Source organism: Pyrgilauda ruficollis, unplaced genomic scaffold (assembly GCF_017590135.1).
Source record: "Pyrgilauda ruficollis isolate IOZ18807 unplaced genomic scaffold, ASM1759013v1 scaffold96, whole genome shotgun sequence".
Classification (NCBI taxonomy): Eukaryota; Metazoa; Chordata; class Aves; order Passeriformes; family Passeridae; genus Pyrgilauda; species Pyrgilauda ruficollis.
This window is the reverse complement of record NW_024531710.1, coordinates 1,340,770-1,363,186: the sequence shown is the minus strand read 5'-3', so window position 1 is coordinate 1,363,186 and position 22,417 is coordinate 1,340,770. Positions and strand designations below refer to the sequence as shown.

The window sequence follows — 22,417 nt, the reverse complement described above, 5'->3', positions numbered from 1 at the left end:
GGGCTCTGCACATCGTCTTTGAGTATTTCTGAGCCAAAGTCTTTCTGCTCTGTCTGCTTTGTTTCTTTGGCTGTGCACAGTGCCTTGCCCTGCGCTCTTACTTTTGCTGGCACAGCTATTTTTGGAGCTGTACTATGACCTGTATCAGGGAAGCCATCCTGCCCTTTTTTATTTTTTATTTTTTTTAATGGATGGGGTGTGGGCAGAGGAAGGAGATGGAGCTGGTGAGAACGCAAAACCCCACCTTGCAGCAACAGCAGTGTCTCCTTGAGTGGAGCCTGAGGCATTTCCTTTGAATGCAAACTCTGAGCCTGTCCAACTGTCTTAAGCTGCTATTAGGGGACTTACTACAAGAACATGTCAGAATTTGGTTTTGTAGCTACCTTGTAAGGGCCCAAACTTGCATGCTTCAGCTAGCATCTGAATTTTGTACAGGAGCTTACAGATTCATGATAATACACCTCAGAACATGAGCAAGTGCAGCAAACAGTTCTGAATCATGTTGTCTTGATTTCAGCTCAGCTGAATAGGGTACAAGTTAGTAGGGACTTGACTGCTAAAGGCTTAAATTAAATAATCTTCCTACTCCCCACCCCCAATTGGGCCCACTACATTGTGACACATATTTTGTAAGACTGTGCTTAAATCAATGCTAAAAGCCATAGTTTTCATGCACCAGTGAATTATGGATTTTCTTTTTTTTTTTTTAAGTTTGCTATTGGAGTTTTGTTTTGTTTTTTGTTTTAGCTTAGTGTATGCACACCATGTGCTATGCTTTAGCATACATTTCCAAACTCTGTTCTATGCTTTTTGTTGTTTCAGCAGGATTTTATCTCTTATTAGCAAGCTCCAGCCAAGGTGTGGTGACTGACAATAGAAGATTGATTATTAACAAACATTAACAAATTAACTGGGGTGGGACGTGTGCTGGGCAAGGCCAGCAGCAGGAACCTTTGCTCAAGTGCAGGGCATGACCCCAGCACTGCACAGCCGGGAGCAGGTGTTTGCCAGTGCCCCTGCCCAGGAGAGGGGGAAAAGCACAGTCAGCCCAAGGACACCTGGCAGAAGCCTTGGGAGCACTGGCATGGGTAGTGACAGAGCAAAGAGGAAAGGCTTGCAAGGCAAGGACAGCACTTTAAAGCGTTTTGAAGATCTTGCTTCAGAAAGAGCTCAGTGACTGGGGTACAACTTCCTTCAATGCTAAAGAGGGGTGAAGAGCTGAACCAGCTTGGCTGAGATTTGAGCTGTGATCTCACATGTTTTAAGCTGGGCTACCAGTAGCAAATTTATATGCTTCCCATCAGATTGCACTGTTCTCTTGGTACATACAAGATGTCATTCGTTTACTGCAGTGAATGTTTGTGGTTATACTGCTTGAAAGCTTGCACTAGAAACTAGTGGGACAATTCTTTCCTTTCTGTAATAACTCCCTTCCAAACTGCTTCTGTTAAACTTTGGAAAATGTGCTCCTGCTGCAGCCATCTCACCTGGAAAACACACCATGGAACAACCAGAATTGCTGAGCTCTCAGGAGCTGGGCCTTCCCCATGCTCACGTGGTAGCTCAGCAAGTGCTGTGTGCTGCCTACTCTCAATTCTACAAAGTGGGGAAAAAAGCCAAAAACTGTGGACCTGTTAGTAATTCCATCAGAAGAGACTATGAGAGATGAGGCATTTTTGTCTAATGAACATTGACAAAATGTTCATTAGACAAAAACATGAACATAGGTGGGGAAAGGGCTGCATGGAAAATTTTTCACTCAGGTGATGGATAGAATATCCAAAAGTTGCCTATCTTTGTTGGCAGGGAGAAGAGCAATGTCATTCCGCTTTGCCTACATGAAAATCCTATAGGAATGCAAGCAGGAGATAAGTTTAAAAGAATAAAATTTCCCTGCTGATCCCTGCTGCCTTTAAACACCACTCAGTTGCAAAGAAGTTTCTTGTGGAAGTTTCAAGTTGTTTATGTTGTTCTGAAATGTGGTTTTTTTAAAAGGAACTAAAAAAGAGATAGATGAGGTGGAGTGGATGATAAAAAAAATGTTTTTGCAGAATACCAGTATATGTTAAGGTACTTCTTTGTGTTGCTTGCATAAAGCCTGGAAAGAAGCGTGAATCACAGTAATCCATTTAGGAGACAGATACATGTACACAACCTGTTACATCTCTTTGGTCTTCTTACTGCACTTCCTGACTTGTCTCTTCAGTTGGTTAGAGCAGCTAATACATTAGTAATTTTCCCCAGCGATTACTCACGTTTTGCCTCTCTGTTTCAGGAGGGGTGCAGTGAGTCCTGTGCAGAGCTGGTCCCCGTCTCTCCTTGCGGGAGTCTCGGCGCTGCTGTCCCAGCCCGGTGAGCTCCTTGTGTCATGGTAGCGATCCCTGGCTCCGGCTGGACTCTGCTCCCTGCAGAGGAGCTGCTGCCTGCTGCCAGCGGCTCCTTCAGGCCTGGGGTGAGCAAACTGTGCTGCAGAGCTGCCAGCTCCTGCAGGAGCTGCTGGTCTGCCTCCGTGCTGCTGCCTCGGGTCGCGTCCGCTTCAGACCCGCGGCTGAGCTGTAAAACAGTTCTGTTTAACTGGAAATGCGCTTCCAGCTTTGGGAGAGAAGAGAAGGGAGGGACAAATATTTAATGTTTGTGTCCTGGCCCATTCCCTAGAACCTTAGGATTAATCTAAAAAATAAGATTTCTTAAAATCTAGATGTACGGTTTTTGTCATTGCTTTCTTTTCAAAGTCCCCTTTGGACGTGAGATTGGGGTTAGCAGCCCTGTGCTGTCTCCAGAACAAATGGTGAGGTTTTACTAGGTTAAGAAGCTTCCACATGTACATTTGCCTGTCTGTCCTCTAAGGCCAGTTTCTATCAGTCTTATTCCCATTTCCTAAATCAGCTGGATCCCCATGTACTTTTTACTCCCCAGGCCTGCAAATGCAGTTAGAGCAGGATTCTCAGTTTTCTCACTCTCAGAAGACAGGTGCACAGTGTCTTATGCCTTGACCATTTTCTCATGCTGAGTGCTTAGAACAGCTGATTTGGGTAAAATTTTTCATTCAGAATTGCTAGGAGTTGTTTCGTGTTGTAAAAATGTCAACTGAAAATGAGATGTTAGGGAGCTAACATTGCAATCCAAGTCTGAGTCTTACATTTTATTTTTGTTGTGCTGGTAGATGCAACAGTTGCCGTCAGAAAGCTCTGTGTGATTGAAATATTCATAAATTTAGGCAAATGTTTTAGTATTTTGTTGCCTTAGGGGTATAGTAAATGAAATAATTTAAGGTGTACAAAGAACCAGGGGATAAACTCCCATTGATACTTGAATGGATATGAAATCAAGTTTCTGCTGTGTTAGCAAAGCTTTATCTGAAAAACATTTCCTTCTTACTCTGTTTTTAGAAGTATTACAAGATTGTAAATAAATGGAGGGTGTGTGTCTTTCTAAAGTATGTATAGTCTTTTATTTTAAAGTTGTTCTCTTCATGCAAAATTAAATTGCTTTTGGCTGACTTACCTACCTGAGGAGGGTGATTACAGTGTAGAACTTTTTTTCTTGCATACCCAGGCACATTATCTGGAAAATGTGAAAATGCATTGGCTACATTTTACATTTTTGTAAAATTACAAAATATGAAATAAAGCCTTGGAAATGGCTCTACAAAAGATGTAAGTTCAATTTTACTTTTTTGTATGAAGTGATTGTTAAGGATTTTAATGTAGCTATATTTGTATGTCTCCACTGTAAATACTTGACTAACAATTCAGCCTGTAAGTAACTCTAGGGTGAAGTTTAGTATAAGAGCATTTTTCATGATCATTGGTGTTATTGTAAGTAATTCTGATTTGCCAATGTTTATTTCTGTTTAATCAAAATAAGAGTCTGTTTTTATGTTACTTTTAAAAATTTTGTAGCATCTAATCTTTGCAATAGCTTCACAAGGTCTCTCATGATTTTTAAGAGCTTTTGTTTGTTGTGTGGTATTCCTGTTTTTCCTGCTTCCAGGAAAAGAATATCAGTATCAGTAGGTTTCATTCTCACAGGCTTGTCCTCTTTTGCTCTGGGGACCATGCTTTGCTCCAGGTACAGGACAAGTGGAGATTTTGCCTTTTCCAAATGTGTCACTGGGTTTTGTTGATCAAAATACTATCCTGATAACAGCCCATGTAGAATATTTGATGGCATTATTTAATTTTTGGAAGAGACTTCCTAAGATAGCAAAGGGAGTCAGGAACAGTTCAAACTGGAAGATGGAGAACAAACCCCCAAACTTCATTGACAATGTTAATGCTTATGTCTAGAAAGTGTAAAAAATTGTCTTCCAACAGAATTTATGCTCCTGAAGGGATGAGCTTTCTCTGAAAATCCCCTTCCCCTTCTGATCTTGGTTATTTTCTCAACAGTCAAGTGGTTTAAAACAAGACCTGTGTTCTTTTGGAATTATGTGTCTGTGTGTGAAAGTAAATGCATTGTAACTGTACAGCTTCCATAATATGGAGGAATTAACCTGGAATAAAAACACTTTGAAAAAGTATCATGGGGGGAACTAACCTATTAATCACATTAGCAACATGACAGCTGAAGTCAGTGTAGCCCTTTGGATTTCTTTCAGCTGTGTTTTAGATAACCTTGTTTTGCTTCTCACAGAGACCTAATCTTGAAAGGCTAGAACTTTAATGCAGAGCAGCTGGAAGTAGTTAAATATTGGAACCACTGCTGATTTGGTTGCATCCTCCAACATGACCAATCCTCAGTAAGTACCATGTGATACAAATTACTTTAAATGAAAGGGAACAGTCTGCTACCTGGAGGAGAATGATGTGACATTCTGGAGGTTTTGTATTTGTCTAAAGATTGTAAATTAGCAGAAATGACGTGAATGATGCTGTAAGCACGTCTGATGTGCATTACTAACAGAAGAGGCTGAAAATGAGTATGTTATGTTGTTTTCAGATCTGTTTATCTTTCTTTTGCCTGCCACCAAATCTGTCTAACACCAGTCTGTTTGGTTTTCTTTTCAATCAAATCAGACTTTATTTGTCATCTAGTCTGTCTGGGAATACAGAAACTCAGTAATGTTGGGGGAAGGAAGGTTACACCAACCCATTTCCTGTTTCTTTTATACTACTGGAGGTTGGATCATTGCATGCTGTTTCATGCAAAACTGAACCAGCTTGGACTTAAAAAGGTACATGTCCACAGGATGGCATTAAAGGTGAAAATCAAAGAAAATTTTTGTTAAAATTAGCTTTTACCTCTGGGTTTCTGATTTCAGAATGAGAAGATTCCTGTTTACAGAAGAATACAGTTCTGTTGGAAATTAAAGAATCTCATTACTTTCCATTATTAGTTAGACATTAATAAAATAAAAGCTTTTAGGTTGTTCAGATAGTACTTCCTTTTACCTTTTTTTTTTCTGCCACAGTATGACACAGCCGCAGCCTTTCCCATCAAATACTCTACATATAAAAGCATTTTACTTTCTTGATAATTCTGCCAGCAGTTAGTTCCTTTTAATTCAAGAATAATATCTTCCATCTGAAAGAATTACTCTAATGGTGAGACTCAGACCAATGGAAACTTTCAACGCAGAATTTTAGTTCTTTCACCCACATCCTTAAATGATATCCTAATAAAAGATGTACCAGTTAAGTTGTCTTCTAAAGTAGCCTTGTATTTTTTGGGGAAAAAAAAAAGAACTGCTAACCAGGTTGCTTAAATTGCTGGAAGATTTTGATAAACTTCTTTAAAATAAAATGCAGTTTTTGCAGTCAAATAAAACAGAGTGCTAAGAACTTTTTAACTGTATCCCTGTGGAAAAAGAGTATCTTCACACCTGCTGTATACCTTTGACAGTAGCCTGAGATTTCTTCCAAAGTTACCAGGCTCCCCTAGAAGGAGCTGTAGAAGTTTGTGCTTGCACATCCTTGGGATGAAACAGGGCAAGCAGCTTTGCTGGGTGCTGCAAAGATCAGCCCTTGACATGCAAGCTGTGTCCTACAGCCAGGTCATCCTGTGCATGCACTAATGGTAACAGATAAAATTCCTACAGAAGTAGTATCTTGTTGTAAATGTGGGAGACTTACGCATTGTTAGACTGTTTTTAGCTGCGTGGAGTTCCCATTAGTGTTAGTGGGCTGCTGTAAGAATACCTGATCAGATTTAGAAGCTGTATATAAGGTTAGTTAAGATAATCTTTATGGAGGAGGCAATAATTCTTCTGAATCACTGTTCTCTGTCAGTACTATTTTGAAATAACTTGTAACAGAATGATCCTTTTTAGGTAAATGGAACAAAGCTGCCATCTGTCAAAACTGTTTGAATCAGTATTCAAATCTGCAGTGGAAGAGGGGTCTAACTGCACCTAGTGGTTACCAGTTGATTTGTATATGATAATGAAAAAGCCTAGCTATTCACTGCTCACCAATCTAACTTACAAAGCAGTGAGTCTTTAGTTGGCATAGTTACATGCCTTCTTTCTGTTTTGTATAAATATTTTCCTTTTGGGCTCATGCAGTTTTTCTCTATTTGTTTATAACACAGCCATTTCTGTTTAGCACTTCTGAAGCAGATTCATCAGAGTGAAATGTTTTTCTCCTGTGTGAGGTTTCTGTTGATTACAGTGAGATCTACTAAAGTTTGGAGAGATTTGATCTGCCTCTTTAATGACACCACCTTCTCAATGACCTTACAGAGGTCTTTTGAGTTGTTGGCTCTTTAGGATTCCAAGAAGTTCTTGTCTCTAATTTCCTTTTACTTGCTTGCTCATTTATATTTCTTTCTATGTTTATTACATTTTCAGGCCTACAATTGAAGGCAGTGTTTCGGAAGTTGAGATCATTTCCCAACAAGTGGAAGAGGAGACCAAAAGCATTGCTCCTGTGCAGCTTGTTAATTTTGCTTATCGAGATCTACCTTTAGCTGCACTTGATCTGTCTGTGGCTGGGTCCCAGCTTTTGCCAAATTTGGATGAGGAGTACCAAAGAGAAGGGTAAGTACAAAGGGCAGATTTTTGTCATGTAGTTTTAGGTTACAGGAATTTCATGGCCTGTAAAACAGGAAACCTTAAGCTGGAGAAGTGCAGCCAGCTGTCCTTAAACTCTATGTAAAATTATTGTCAGAGGATAGAAGAGACCTTTTCTAATATCACTAATCTGGGCTGGTTTTGAGCTGTTTATCATTTTAAGTGGTTCATAGCTACTGTTTGACCACAGTCTGGAAGCTTTGTCTCAGGAAGAAACAGATGATATACCTGGCCTGTCAGAGAAGCAGAATGGTCTGATGAAAGCTCCTTGAGAAAGGTGTGTCAGGATGATGAGTGACTCTTGGATATCAGTACATCTCCTGACTGAGAGATAATGTCTGGTACTGCTGATGTCTGGTACTGTGACAGAGAGTGTACTTGTCACCCAGTAATTTGAATTGTGTAGTTTGCTAATGTGAGAATGTTGTCTTTGATAACGTACACAGTATATACATGCTGCTCCTGTATTCATAGAACAGTGGTTCCAGGTTCATTGCAATAAAAGATCTTACTCAGTTCATAGCAGCTGCCCAAACATAGCCCAATGTCAGATTATGTAGCACTGTTGTCCTACAGGACATTAGAAGTCATCCTTATGCCTGGTTCAGGCTTGAAGTGGCTGTAGGTGGACTGCTGTACTAAATTCTTTATGAAAGATTTGGGTCAGCTGGAGAGAATCCAGAGGAAGGCAGTGAGAATGATTAGAGGCTCAGAAAACCTCCCGTGGAGTACTGATTGAAATAACCATGTTTCACATGACAAAGAGACTTTGAGGGGAGCTTCCAAGAGACTTCAGTGAGGAAGGGAGCAGCCTGTTACTGATCTCCATGGTGTTTAGGACAAGAAGTGAAAAGCTTGAATTGCAGCAGAGAGTAGTGAGGGCAGCAAAGTGCTGGGATAGGCTTCTGGTGCGAGTGGGAAGGAGGGGGATAGAGGTACAATTGCTGGATGTCTTCAGGAAGGTGCATTTGTCAGGAATGAGAACACTGTATTTAACATCCCTCAGGACAGAAATGGGCTGAGCGCTGGGGCCCGCCCTCCCTGGTTCTGTGCCTGCTGTTCTACTGGGGTCACGCTGAGCACAGACCTACTCCACTGTCACTGAGGTCCAGGGAGAGCACTTCCCAGTAAACCACAGAGAATGCTTGCTGCTGAAGACTTTTAAAGGCTTTATAAGCACCTCCATTTATTAACAGCTCAGTACATTTTAACCTGTGCTCTGTAATCAGCAGAGACCTGCTTGATCTGAGCTCAGCAGGTATTCTGTGTGGTACTCAGGAAGCAAGATGTGGGGAAGGCTCTTGCCTTTAATTGCTTTCCAAATTGGACTTTATGAGACTTCTCCAAAAGGCTGTTACTCCAAACAAGGGGAAATACATTTTGAGTAGGTTTAATAAGTACGCTACAACTGTAACATAAAATACCCTGCATAGCAAAAGAGGCACTTGAAAATTAATTTGAGTATGCAGGTGTAATCCTCAGGCTATTTTGGTGCTGAGTCAGTACCAGTTTAGTTCAAATATGCATTTTTATAGATTTTTGTGATCTGAAACTCAATTCTTTACTGTGCCAAAGGGCACAGGTCTCTCACTATAACCATTTGAGCAGCTTTGCAGTCTTAAACATGGAAATAGGCTTGTCATCCTTTTCCTCAGCAGAGATCTCTCCCTTCACTCAGACTTCTTTTGTGGCTTTGTCAGTCTGAGTGGAAATAAGCAGGTGCCCTCCACACCTCCCAGCTGCAGAGCACATTCTCTGAAGGAAGTTCAGAGCTTAAGTTTGGACATACCAATGCATGTTCAGCTGCCTTGTGGGAATGGTGGCTTCTTCCTGTCAGAAGCATCCATGACAGCTGATGCCCTGAGAAATTTAGGAGCAGAGCTGGGCTTCATAAGCCCAGCAGCAAAGTAAAATACTATCCCTGTGCCACCTCCTGGCTTGGTTGGGAATATGTCTGGTTTTATGGATGTGGTGTCATTTCTTTCCCATGGCCTTATTGTTTGTGAATGGCTTCAATCTGAGTGAGGAGGAGGTGGGGTGGGTCAGATCTGTTTGATAAGGGGACCGGCAGCCACATCTGCCTTAGATGCAGAGAGGGGGATGGGAGGGCAGCACAGGAGAAAATGGCAAAAATCCCTGTAGTTTCTGCCAGCATCCATCTTTGTGACTGAGGCTCTTTTACCCCAGTGCTGCTGTGCAGAGTGCAGGTGGAGATACCAGCCCTGCTAATGCCAGGGAGTAAAAGATTCCCTTCCCTGGAAGTCTGCTTTTTGTTGCAGACTCCATGTGTTACCTTCTGCATGCATTTCCCAGAGAATGTCAGGGAAGATGCCAGCCTGCATGGACCTGCATGTGTTCTGTGTGGCTCTGATATTCCAGATCTGCAGCTGATCTAGGCAAGCTGCAGTTGTTCCGATTGCAGGGCTCTGGCACGTGCCTGTGCTTGGGCAAGACTGGGTGGTTGTTACAGGCTGCATCTCTCCACAGCCTTGTTGGACAACATAACTGCCCACAGTCATCAGTTCCTGGTTACTCTGGACATTCACCAGTAAGTCTCCATTTCCTTTCATGGAGGAGCAAGAGAGACTTCAGGCTAGGGATGAAGGTGAGGGCAAGAAAGGAGTCTTCTGATTTAATGGTTTTGCACTGTGCACCCCAAGGTGCACACAAGGTTTTCCTCAACCTTTTCTTCTTTAAGGCTGCAAGGTGCTCAGGGTCCAAGCACAAATTTGACCTGGTTGCTCCCTGGGGGAGCTTTTTGTTTCATCTGAGGGAATATTCCTCTTAATAAAGCTGATATTAATAGGTGATCAGGAATAGGTGGGTCATAACCCTCGTTGTGTGCCTGGGAACTCTCAGATGGCATCACACTAGCTACCCCTCCGACAAGAAAAGAAAGAAATGAGAAGAAAAAGGAAAAAGGAAAGTAAGTTGTGGTCTGTCTTTAACTTGTTAGACTGACCATATGTAAGCTGTCATTCCCCTGGCTTTAATACTGGAATAAAAGCCTTTGTGCAGTTTGATAGGTCTTTGCCTTTTTGTGTCAAATTCCCAGGGCAGTCACTTGCTGTCTGTTGGTGTTGTTGAAGGCTTTTTGTGGACAGTTTGAGCTGATTTTGTCAGACATTTAGATAACAGTGCTGATCCCTATGCTAAGCAAGAAGGAAAGGACTGCAGGTTAGAGGCAAGTTAAGCCTGTCCTTGATGTACACCTGTAAGTAGTGAAAGGGTAATCAGGCAAGAAAAACCCTTTCTGCTCTACCTGAAACCCTCAAACAAAATACAAAATGTGTTGTCCTGCATTTATTGGAGAGTCTGTGGCTGTATTGAACTCAGTTTGCATGAAAAGAGTATGGCAGCATTTCTTTAAGGAGCCTAATCACCCAGAAAGGTGAGATGATTTTTAAATATTAACATTGCTTTAAATGCCACTCTTAGTTTCTTTTTTTTCCAGTCAAGTATTCTGTTTTTTAAAAAATAGATTCTCTCCTGCTTTTTTTGCATCAAGTCCAATAAAAGTGATGGAGAATAGCAGAAAAACTGACAACATGCAGAAAGTAATACATGGATAAGGAAAAGCTCTCCTTCCTACGTTTTCTATAAGTTCCAGTTAACAGGTATCAATCACAATAAATTATTTTTAAAAGGACAGATAGTTGCACTACAGAGTGTATTTTATTGTGTGACTATGTAGATAGACAATCAGCCTCTATCTTGATGAAGATCTGTGTTTGTTGGAGTTGAGAAACAAGGGGGAGAGATGTACACCAACATTTAAATTATTTGTTGTATTTATTTTAAATTGCAGCTCTTGAGTTTTAATGTTAAACATTTGAAACATGAAAGTGTTTTCAAATACTGTGTTTTACATCAAAACTGTAAAGTTTGTGAGTTCACAGTTAATGCGACTCATTTGACATCAGCTGTAAATACTCAGGCTGTTGTAATTTAATAATTTATGATCATCTGTTCATAGCCTTAGATTTGTATGGTCACAGCTAGAAAGTGCAATACCTTTCAGTATTTGCAATATTGCATATTATATATATTGCAAATATATTGCAATAACTAAGTGGGAATATTGGAAAAAAGAAAACCATGAGGAGAGAGAGAGAAAGGAAAGGAAACCAAAACTGAACAGAGGTTTACAGAGATGCAGGAGATAACACAGAGAAGAGTTGTGAGCTCTCATTTTAAACTGGTTACAAGACTGCTGGTAAATGTATTCACCCCTTCTGGGAAAAAAAGATCTGTTCCTTCAGTCTGTCTTCTGTAATTATACCAAGTAGGTGCTATTGTTTTGCTTTTCAGATTAATCTTTCAGATATTACTTTGATTTTTTGAGGTATTTTACTTGTGCTTTCTACAAAACTTAAAGGTGCTTTATCTAAAAGATCAAGTTATCCATTTCTCTTGTTTTCGGCTTTTCTTGTCTTTATCTGGTGGTGTAATTAAAAATAGTCCATTTTCTGAAAAGTTCTGTGCACCTCTGCAGATCTTGGATCTGGAATAATGGTGAATAATGAGGTCCAAGCCCAAGATAAAGTGCAAGGGTTTTGGAGGCACAATTATTTCATGTAGCAAGCCAGCTCCTGTTTACAAAAGTGAGTTGTAATTTAGTTTTAGCTGCCAGTCATAGTCTGAATCCAGAAAGATGATGCAAAATCCTAACATGAGGATGCAGTGAGTGAGACCATAGTGCTGATCTGTTCTTTGTGCAGTACTTTATCACTGCTGCTCTTGGTGCTGTGGTCCAAAACAGACCTGCACTGCAGCAGAAAAGGAGCATTCAGCTCAACAGAACCTCTGAGGTGCCCAGCTCTTCAGCAGAGAAATCATGAAATTCTGGGCTGTGTTAGAGGGGTTCAGTAATTTAGACATTTCTGTTTCTGTACACAGCTTTTTAAGTGTTTCTCTTGGTAGATTTTGTTTTCCAGAGTAGCTCATTACTGTGTTTATCTCAGTATCTCAGTACTTTGAGTGTGTCCCCCCATGTCTTCTATCAATTGGTAGAGAGAGCAGTACTGTAAGTAAGACAAAGAATTAATTTTCTAGCTCAGCGATTTTAAGAGTTTTTTGGTTTGGAGATATTTCTGTATTTTTCCAACAGAATTTGTTTTTCCCAGGTAGTTTTTGAGGATAAAAATGTAGCATTTGTAGCCCACAGACCACTGTTTGCAAAGCTCTTTATTGGAGACTGGAAATGACGTGTCTGATTTGTCTGGCTTGACAGTGAATTAATTGTCTAAATTGGGGAAGATGTGGCTTGGGGCAAATATTGAAATATGGATAAGCCATAGGACAAAGAGGAAATGTGAAAAGAGGAATGTTTGTGTGGTAAATAAAACCAGCTAAATGCTGAGCAGCAGTGTAAAAGCAAATCAGGTTTTAGGATTGCTTAGGAAAAAGAGCAGAGATTAAAAGAGAGGCTGTTTTTGTGCCTCTATATATCGAAGCTTTGCCCATGTCTTGAACACGAGTGCAGTTCTGATCCCTGTCAGAAAGAATATGGTAGCTGTAAAAGCACTGGAGAAGAATCAAAGAAAAACAGTGATCAAAGACGTGATACGTCTTCCACTGGAGATTACTATGTAAACTAGGACTCTGCAGTCTGGAAAAGAGAAGGCTGGTTGAGATTTGATTGATATTACAAAGTCTGTGACATCTGTGTCACAGAGATGGTTAAAATGGGTTTGACACCCACACCTCCCTCCCAGTGCAGTCTCTAAGGTACATTAATAGATTAAGGCCCAGTTCCAAAGAAACAACAAGAGTTTGCTCTTGGCACAGAGGGCAGTAGATGCCTGAAGCTACTTTCTGAAGGATGTGTGGCTGAGAGCAGCTTATCTCCACAAGGGGAGGTTGAACAAGTTTGTGGAAGAGAAATTCACTGAAGTTTACTAAGTACACCCTGAGAAAACACAACTGTCTCAGGAAGTGAGGAAATGGAAAAGAGCTGCATTCTGTGAGAATGTCAAAGGGAAGGATTTATATGTTTGCTGTGTTCTTAGTCATCTTAAGGCATGGCCACTGTTGGAGACAGGGTGCCAAGCCTTGGTGCAGTATCTTCTTGTATGGCTGTTCTTATGTTTCTTAAAGGGAGTTTTTGAGGCTGATGTTATATTGCACTAAAGATTTTAGCATAAAAAGGAAAAACCTAACAGCAATTTTCTAGTGAGAGGAGTAAAATGCCAGGTAATCACTGGCTGGCTGTGAGCAAATGGTGTGATATACACCTATAAAGAAAGCACAAATGATCCTAGAAAGCTTCAAGTACTTCAAATAGAGCTGGGAAGCATTCATGTAATTAATTAATTAATTAAGCCTATTCTAAAATATTATCTACTGCTCCAGTTGTCTGTATTCACATGCAGAAGAGGCTGCTAGCATACTTACAGGAACTGTTCTACAAAAAGCATGGGCTTTAATTGAATTAAAGCCATTAGTGTGTGTAATGCACTAATGGCTTTAATCGTGGACAGGGTGTCAGCTCGGGAAAAGACCTAATTAAGCAAAGAATGAGTGTCTATAAACTGGCCATGGGTGAGTTTGGGGGGAAAAATGGGGGACCCTCTCTTGCCATTTGAGCAGCAGAGTTTTGCAGGAGTCTTCCAAGAAGTGCCGTGGGGTTTGAAATAGTACAAGTTTCAGGGGTAAAAAGATGAGTGTTGTCATAGCTAAAGTTCTGTAGTTAAAGCAGGCTTGTAGAAGTGCAGAGAAGAGGTGCAGAGCTGTGTGTGCTCCTTGGAGTTAGCTGCCCCAGGCCTGCAGCTGCTCCCTGCTCCCTGCTGCGAGCTCTGCTGTCCGTGTTGGCTCAGCCACGTTCTGTATTGTTATTTAGCCTGTGTTCCTGCCACTTCCTGACCGTGGCCTTTCTGCTCCCTCAGATAGCTATTTGGATCTCATCCATCCTTCTGTTTTCTGATCATAACCATCTTGTGAGGTGCAAACACTTGCTGTTTAGCCAAAAGAAAGAAAAAAAAAAAAGGGTAAGGTGTAATGCAGATTTTGGGGTATTTGTTTACAAAACCAGAAAATAGAAACAGTGACAGCTGTTAACAGCTTGAAAAAACTGTTTGTAGTGGTTCCTTACCAGACAAATATGTTCAACCTTTCCCAGTTTTGCCTTATGTTCTTTTTTTTTCCAAGCTGTTTATTAGTAAGACTAACAGGATGATGACAGATTGGTTTTGGACAAAGCCATGTGTGAAAGTATCTTTAAAAAAAATTACCCCTGGTAAAATTCCACTAAATATGTTTTAATGTCTCAGAACAAAGCTTTACAGCTCAATGTCACCAACAATTAAAAATTTCCTGTGCTTGTACATTTATTTACTTCATCCAGGCATTGCAAGAAAGGTAAATGATATTTCTGTTGTAGAGACAAATTAGCTGAAATACCTGATGAACCTGTTTGAAATCATGCAGGAAAGTTTTCCAAAGTTATACTTGTGTGTGAATTCAAGCAAACACAGTCAGGACACCAATAGAGTGTGTGTTTAGTCTCTGAACAGAACAGGGGACTTTTTTTGCTAGTTTGTGGAGTTTTGGTGATTTGGGATTTTTGTTTGGTTCGGGGTTTTTTTGGTTCGAGGGAAGAAGGTCTTTTACTTGTCCATGGTTAGTATGAAATCTCTTCATAAATGTATGAGCTGTGTAAGTTATATTTTGGTTTGTTGGGTTTTTTGAAAATTCTGTGTAGCTGACTTTCTAATCTGAGATCAAAATTTTAAATGTAGCTTTGCAGTGTCACAGGTGAAATGGGCAGAATTTGGAAGGTAAGTTCAAACCCCCACTAACTCTGGTAGGGGTTTGTTTTTCTCCAAACTCAGATTTGTCTGAATAGATGACCCTTGCACATCAGAAGAGATAGAGACAACACTGCTAGCACAGTTTCCAGAGGTGAGGTCTGAGTGTGAGGAGTCAGGGTGGTTGTTAACGTGCCCGCCTGCAGCCAGGGGCGTGCAGGTGCTGATCGCTGTCCAGCCACAGGCCAGGTGTTAGCAAACTCACCTTGGTGTAGCAAGTTAGCATACAGAACTGGAGGTGGTTCTTCAGTGCTTGAATTTCAAATCCTTTTGTGTCTTTGAAATCAATTTATATGTTTTATGAGTACGATAGAGGTGGAAATGTGCGCGTGAACTGCATGTGACCTCTTAAGCTGACTGCTTTATCAATTGTAAACTGGTAGTTTCATTCAGAAGCTTTTTAGAATTGGTGTTAATAATATTGATTAATAATACTGAACAGCCAGAATAACGCCATGTTATTTAGGATTCTATAACTAATTAGCAGCTTGAGTAGTGATTATCATGGTTATGTGTATTGTATTTTTACTGGTACGCTTGGTATATTTGAAAATCTTGACTTTGCAGAGCTTTTAGAGATAGGTATTTGGGCCCTCTACTGATGATTCTGTGAATAGGAAAAGCTGCCCTGCAATATTAAAATACTGGCATAATGGGTCTTTGGGAAAAGAGTACATAAATGTAAGCGGAGACTAGAACTAAAGCCTGTTCTGTTTAAACAGAGCCACCCCCCTCATTGTTTTTAGAAATATCTAAAAAAACCTCAACCCTAAGCCTAAAATCATAGTTGCATTAAAAACAAATTACCCTGTTTTGCGATATGTAAAATAAAACCCATTAAAAGATCAAACTGGCAAAAAGGCCCCTATCCCAATGCCTTTCTTTGCCTTATGTTTTAACACAACCTACTTGAAATCTATTGCATTCTGTATTCAGGCTGGAGCCATAATAAAGTTTAACCTAAGGGCAAGCTGCTGATAGTAACACTTGTCAAATCTTCTCTGAAGCTTTGAGAGTCAGTTGAGGAGGTCTTTTACAGTCAGGCAATCAGGCAATCTGACTACAAGTGTTGTTGATGTGCTTAATTCTGAGAAGCTGCTGGAAAGTGTCAAGTCTCTGAGCACTGCTTGGCATCGCTTTCTCCCTCATTTGTGAGTATGTCAGAACATTTAGTGATGTTTTTCCAAGAGTGTGATTATAATGTGAGTTATTGAGTCTAGAGCTGTTTATTAGGAATTGATCAGTATCACCATGTCTTCTTGTACACCTCTGATTTCTGTGTTTTGATATTTTAGTCAGACAGTGGGGTTACTGCACCACACTTGCAGCTTTTTAAACCCTGGCTAATAAATCATGTCAGCTTTTCATTACCTAATGTGTATTTACAGTGCTTTGAAAATCTGAAGTGTCAGGCAAACATCCCATTTGAAGTTTCTGAGGTGAGCCAGTACAGAACCTTGCAGAACACCGTGATGAGAGATGATGTGATACTGCATCAGGGCGGTACTGAGGGGGAGGACTTAGGAGATGAACAGAATCAAGATGGGCTTTATGCATCTGAAGTCTATGCTACTGTTACTCCTATTACCAATACTCCTAAAAAAAAAAAAATAGCAACCCTCATGTAAATGTGTATCTGCATTAGCACAAGAGTAGTGCAACATTTACTGCTTCATCAGCTTCCCTCCTGAGTTCTGGTCCTCAGAGCTCAGCCTCCTCACAGCTTCCTGCATCCTGCCTAAACCTTACTTTTCCACTGAAAAAGGGTTGACCTCATCCAAACCAGGTTTGGGGCTGGTCCCTGGTGCATGCTGTCCCCCAAACTCTGGTAAGGGAATTCTTGGCCTGATCCACAAACAGGTTGATGAGAGCTGGACAAATAACCAAACAAAAGAGCCTTGGCCAGAGGCTTGGCACTGCCAGCCTGAGTGCCTGTGCTGCTGTGAAGTGTGGCTGTGGAGTCTCTGAGCTGCTGCTTTGGTGTTTCCCAGACTCCTGTTGATCTTTTCCATGATGTTATGGACTCTGTTGCAACCCAAATTTGGCGACCCTTGTCAGATGTGTAGAGCAGGGATAAAGGTGCATGGCCAGAAAATTCAGTAGCAGAGAAATTATTTTTAAAAAGTCATTAGCTTCTAAATAGCAGAGTCCTGCTGTGCCTTGGTACTCACTGGTAAATGAATGCAGCATGTGTGTCAAAATAAGAGCACATGAGAACTAGTGAGACAGGAGGAAAGCAGAAGTGTGTGTATGATAATTAGGGCTGCATGACTCAGTACACTGAAGGCACTTGGGCACCAGTGCACTCCAGAGCTGGGGAGATCCCAGGCTGAAGGTTTTTCTTACATTTCTCTCAGTAAAGAAACCAGTGAAAGTGAACTTTGCAAAGTCTTTGTGCATTATTGCTGAGTGTATCCATAACAGCAGAACTTACAGTTTTGAGTTCACTGCTCTTTAGCTCTTTTCCTTTTTCACTACTTCTTTTCTTTTCTTGTTTTTCCCTTAATTTTATTTCCTTAGATCTAACTGGCTAAAACCGTGCTGTGGGAGACGAGCAGCTGTGTGGCAGGTATTTTTGCTCAGTGCAAGTCTCAACAGTTTCCTGGTAGCCTGTGTAGTATTGGTGGTGATTCTTCTGACTCTGGAACTCCTAATAGATATAAAGCTTCTCCAGTGTGAGTAGGAGGATTTTTTTCATTTTGATTTTTTAATTTTTTTTTTCTTTAATTTTGATTAAATAAAGGCTTAACTTGCTGGAAGGTTTTTGAAGGGGGAGGACATTGGGAATGTTTTTTCCCTACCATTTAAATGATTACTAGGCTAGGTAAGAAATGTGTTCTTGTGGAATCCTGGTATAGTGAAGTCAGTCTCTTCTTTATTATTCTGACCAAAGCTAGATCAAATAACAATTTCAGTACAGGACAAATTTTCAAAGGATACAAGCAGAGTGTGCATGCAGAGATTCACATGTGTTGTCATTAGTACTTAAAAAGTTCTGTCCTTTACAGATATGTTACATATGCACAGGAGAAAAAATCTGTGCATCATTAATCTCTGATACCCCTCACATGTTGAGAGACAAAAGTGATGAACATACAAAAATAAATAGGGTACTTGGTGTTAACCTCTTATTAATTACTCCTGCTCGAAATTACAGCCTTCTAGCTTGTAATGCGCTGAAATGAGACAGATTTTTATTCTACTTTGCTAACACTCTATGAGTCAAATCATAGCTTAAATGGAGTTCTGCTTTATCTGAATTCACTCTACACAGGTTCCACAATGGAAATTTTAATGCTGCTGTTTTGCTTCTTAATTCATCTTTTTTCCCCTACTTTTCTTTTCCTCCATTTCACCTCTTTTTTTCTTTTTTTTTTTTTTCTTTTTCGTTTATGATATGAAGTTGACATGACCACAGACACCACCAACACTTTCCTCTAAGCTAAATGTGAGGAGCAGCCTCTATTATCTCCAGCAATCTCAGATGTGTTGAAATGGCAGCCGGGGTTCAGACAATCCCATAAATGCAAGAGTACACAGCATGAAAGAGTGCCTGGTGTCTCCCGTGGCAGCTTTAAACTGAGCAAACCATATTTTTATTCTGTTGAAGTCCTTTTACTGTTGCAATTTGTCAATTGATCATAGTGGCATAAAGATTCAGATGTCGCAGTTGTATTGAGATGGCTTTAAGGGACTTCATTGATAATTGCAGCCTCTGTGAGATGAATGTGAATGACTGTGTGTCATTCCATGCTGTTGCTCCCCATTTCCACCCATCTGTCCATACTGCACATACTGTTCAGGGCATGGCCACTCCCTTACAGCTCTTACTTTCTCTGCTCTCTGGTCACTCACCGTTTTTGGATGAGGAAGCCCAGGATTTGGACAAGTATGCCACTTGCAAAAAAGTCAGGAATGCAAATTGTGAGTATAAGGCCTTAAGGAAGAAGCTTTCAACAATACTTATTGAGGTGTCTCATCTTTATGTAGAGAATTTTCACTTCCTGTAGTGACAAAGGGTTTTAAAGACTGTTGATTTCTCTGAATTTTAACAGTTTTGGTTACTCTCCTCTGGAAGCAGCCATTTTCTCACCATTTATTTTCTGAAAAATCTTCTAAAGAAAGCTCTGCTTTAGGAATCATTGCTCCCCTGTGTTTCTGGTGCATATGACACTACTGAAGGCTCTGCAGCTTACACCTTGTGCATGACCTGCAGATGTTTGGTTGAGGCAGGGGACTTCACTATTTAGAGGTGGCCCCTGACACCAGGATGGATTTGCTCAGGTCCATTCCACTTGTGTTACTACTTTACATTTTAACTAACTAATCTTTTATGAGGCTTTTTGCCTTCTCCAAGTTTGAATACCTTCTATCTTGTTTTGAATCAGATAAAGGCTGTGTCAGTGAGGCTGATCTAAGTATTCCAGTTGTGCCTTGTAAGGGATGTGTGTCATTTACACTGAGGTTTTGAAAAGCCATTAGCCCATAACTGTGTTTCTCAAAAATGTAATTACAATTTTAAAAGGTTCCTTATTCTTTATAAAACCAAGCAGTGCATTAGGATACCTTACAGCACATCGCTGCCAGTTCTGTCCATAATAACAACTGCTAATCCATGCTACAGAACTGTAATTACTTAGGAAGCCTCCCTTTATTAAAAGAAATCCAAACCCATCAACTGGAAAAAAATCGAAACAAAAGAAACCTGGTGTTTTCTTTGGCTGTGACATTTTTAGAGTATAGCTTTTCTCTCCTGCTTTTGGTGTAGCCTTTGGTTGCATGGTGCACTTCTCCCATGCACAAAGCTGTTGATTCCATAGGTCGACACCACATTTAGAAACTGTAGGACACACACATGAAAAAGTCTGAGACTTTTTAGGGTATTTTAGCACAAAGCATGTTCATACCAGAATTAGAAACCCCAGAAAGCAAGGGACATATAGTACTTGTTTTGTTTTAGGTCTCTGTTCTGTAATCAGGTTTTTAAGTCTGTCTTCAAAGCTCCTCGTACGCACTAACAAAACAGCATCGCAATACCTTGTGATGTTCTGCAAAAGCAGAAATAGAGGAGTATTAACTCATTTGCACCTCATTTAAAAAAAACAAACAAGCAAAAAAAAAAAGAAATCGTTGTGTCAGGTTTCAGTGCCTTAGAAATACAGGCCATGCTATCCATTCCTCATCTTCAGCAGTTTTGGGGAAAAGGAGTTCGGGAAATGATGGTGCTACTGCCCTCGTTCTGCAGGCAGCTGCAGCAGGTGCATGTGGAGAAGGCAGCAGCCCTTCCTGAGCAGCAGGGCCTGAGGAGCTGCCAGCCCTCACTCCCGGGCTGTGCTCTGCGGAGCCCTGGCTGTTCCCGGGCTGTGCCCTGACTGTTCCCGGGCTGAGCCCTGCAGAGCCCTGGCTGTGTCCTGGCTGTTCCCGGGCTGTGTCCTGGCTGTTCCCGGGCTGTGTCCTGGCTGTTCCCGGGCTGTGTCCTGGCTGTTCCCGGGCTGAGCCCTGCAGAGCCCTGGCTGTTCCCGGGCTGTGCCCTGGCTGTTCCCGGGCTGTTCCCTGGCTGTTCCCGGGCTGAGCCCTGCAGAGCCCTGGCTGTTCCCGGGCTCCCCCTGCGGAGCCGTGCACGGGAAACGCGCCGTCCTGCAGCAGAGCCTGAGCCCCGCGGGGTCCGGGCTTGCCCGAACCAGCAGCATCACACACCCGCCTGCAGTGTGCATCTGCCGGGAAATCAGGAACAACATCGGCTGAGAGAGAGCGCTGCTGCTCCGAGCTCCTGGAGTGCTCCCCCAGCTCCTGGTTGCTGCATCTCTCTGTGTCGCCAGGGAGCGCCTGGAGCCTTGTATGTCAGCCCTGTTGGAAAAACTGCATCCCAAGGGTTTCCCGATAGAGACAGTGCCTTAGGAAACTTTATTGTATTGTATTTTTCGATTTGTTTCACCTTTAAGTAGTTCCTCCGCTGCAGCGCAGCAAATGCTCTCATCAAACCCCAAAAGAGCTTCAGCAGTGGGAGTTCCAGTGGCAGGGCATATTTAGTTTTATTTGTATTCTGATTTCTTCCTACATCGTTTTCCTCTCCTTCCCATATTAATCAATTCTGATTTTAAAATAAAATTCTTCATTTCGTATGTGCCCTGTACATTCTTGGGAAATCGTTAAGTCTGCTGCAGTCCTGCACCTCTGTGCACACAGCCACTGCTTGCCTTACACAGTCATTCCCTGGCTCTGCGGCGCTGCACAGACTGCTCTGGTGTGTCTGCTGTGGAGATGGTAGACTCACGAATACCCTGCAGGAAGGAGAGAATGTTTGCTCTTCATTCCCTTAGTCCAAACTTGGAAGCGTGTGGGAGTAGGAATCGCTAGCAGTTCAATCAGTGGACCCTGTCAACTTTCTGCATTTTTCTGTCAGCATGAAATATATTTTGAATCCCATTTTGAGCATTAGTTTTTAAGTACCTGTTCCTGGTAAATACTGATCATCTGAGATGAATTGTCAAAGACTGAACACAAGGAATAATGTGGGGATAGTAGAGCATTCTGTTTCCTTACTGAGTCCTAGATCTGGATTTTTAGGTACACAGGAGTTAGTCACACATCTCGTACTAAAGCAGCGTTGGGGTGAGAACATGAAGCATTGGCAGAGCATCAAAGACCTGAGCTGTGTCTGCCATTGCTAACCAACAGCAGGATCTGTTAAAGCTCCAGTGAAGAGCTGCTAACATGGTGCATGAAGGTGAGCAGCTGGCAGGGATGGAGTTCCATGTCCATTGCATCCCATCCTCTTTCTGATACTCCCATTGCAAAATCTAAGAAAGCAAGCTTTACCATGTGTAACTTGTGGCAGTACTAATTTTGCTAAATCTGAGTTTCACTCTGCTACTATAATGACCCTTCGTTGTATTATGTAATTGCAGTTTCAAGTGCTTCCCAGTTTGCAGGAGTAATTCACTGGATCAGCCTAGTCATCCTCTCTGTTTTCTTTTCAGAGGTATGTATAACTAAAGTCTTTCACCACATTATGTTGTCACTGGAATTAGCAAGAGTTTTACAGTAGTTTGACTGGAAATAACATAGCACAGTGTATTTTAAGGAAAAAACCAAGCAAAAGTGTGTTGTTGCTGCATCTACTTAGCTAACTAAAAGGTGTTATTTAGATTAGCACTGTATGTCAGTTGCTTAGGATTGGTAAGGAAACATGGAAGGGAAGATATTGCCTTAAAAACTATAATTGGTAAGCTGCAGAAAGAAATAATTATCTCTGAATCTACAGGCACTGGACAGGATAATTTGATCCATTTGTTTTCAGTGTCACTGGGTATAAAGTATAGGATTTAGATGATATGTTCTTCAAGAATAAAGATCCATGGGAGTTTTGTACAAAAAGATCTGTTTTGAGAATGGAGTTATCTCCTCTCACAGTTTATTAAGGTAGTTTATATATTCCAGGTTGCTGCATGTAGACCTAGTCAGAGAATGAAACAAATGGTGAATTTCTTTGCAAAAATGTGTATGAATGTATGCACTGGAAAAGGCTCTGGTCATGATGTAACAAATGACCAGTTTGGGATAATCTGCCTTTCTGAGCTTTCAGTTTTGTTCTGGG

The 22,417-nt window shown here is 41.2% G+C and overlaps 1 protein-coding gene across 6 annotated transcripts in view; it reads left to right on the top strand.

The window, feature by feature from the left end:
* The window catches only part of TMEM266 (transmembrane protein 266), an 83,737-nt gene that overhangs the window by 21,933 nt on the left and 39,387 nt on the right, over positions 1-22,417 (top strand). The window contains exons 2-7 of one of the 6 annotated variants that reach the window (XM_041489839.1): positions 2,276-2,452; positions 3,556-3,656; positions 4,636-4,741; positions 6,791-6,979; positions 17,341-17,495; positions 21,729-21,802. In XM_041489839.1, the coding sequence (XP_041345773.1) occupies positions 4,728-4,741; positions 6,791-6,979; positions 17,341-17,495; positions 21,729-21,802 (432 nt within the window). In that variant the 5' untranslated portion in view covers positions 2,276-2,452; positions 3,556-3,656; positions 4,636-4,727. The remainder of the gene's footprint in view (positions 1-2,275; positions 2,453-3,555; positions 3,657-4,635; positions 4,742-6,790; positions 6,980-17,340; positions 17,496-21,728; positions 21,803-22,417) is intronic. The other 5 variants (XM_041489841.1, XM_041489840.1, XM_041489843.1 and 2 more) reach the window with 5 other exon arrangements.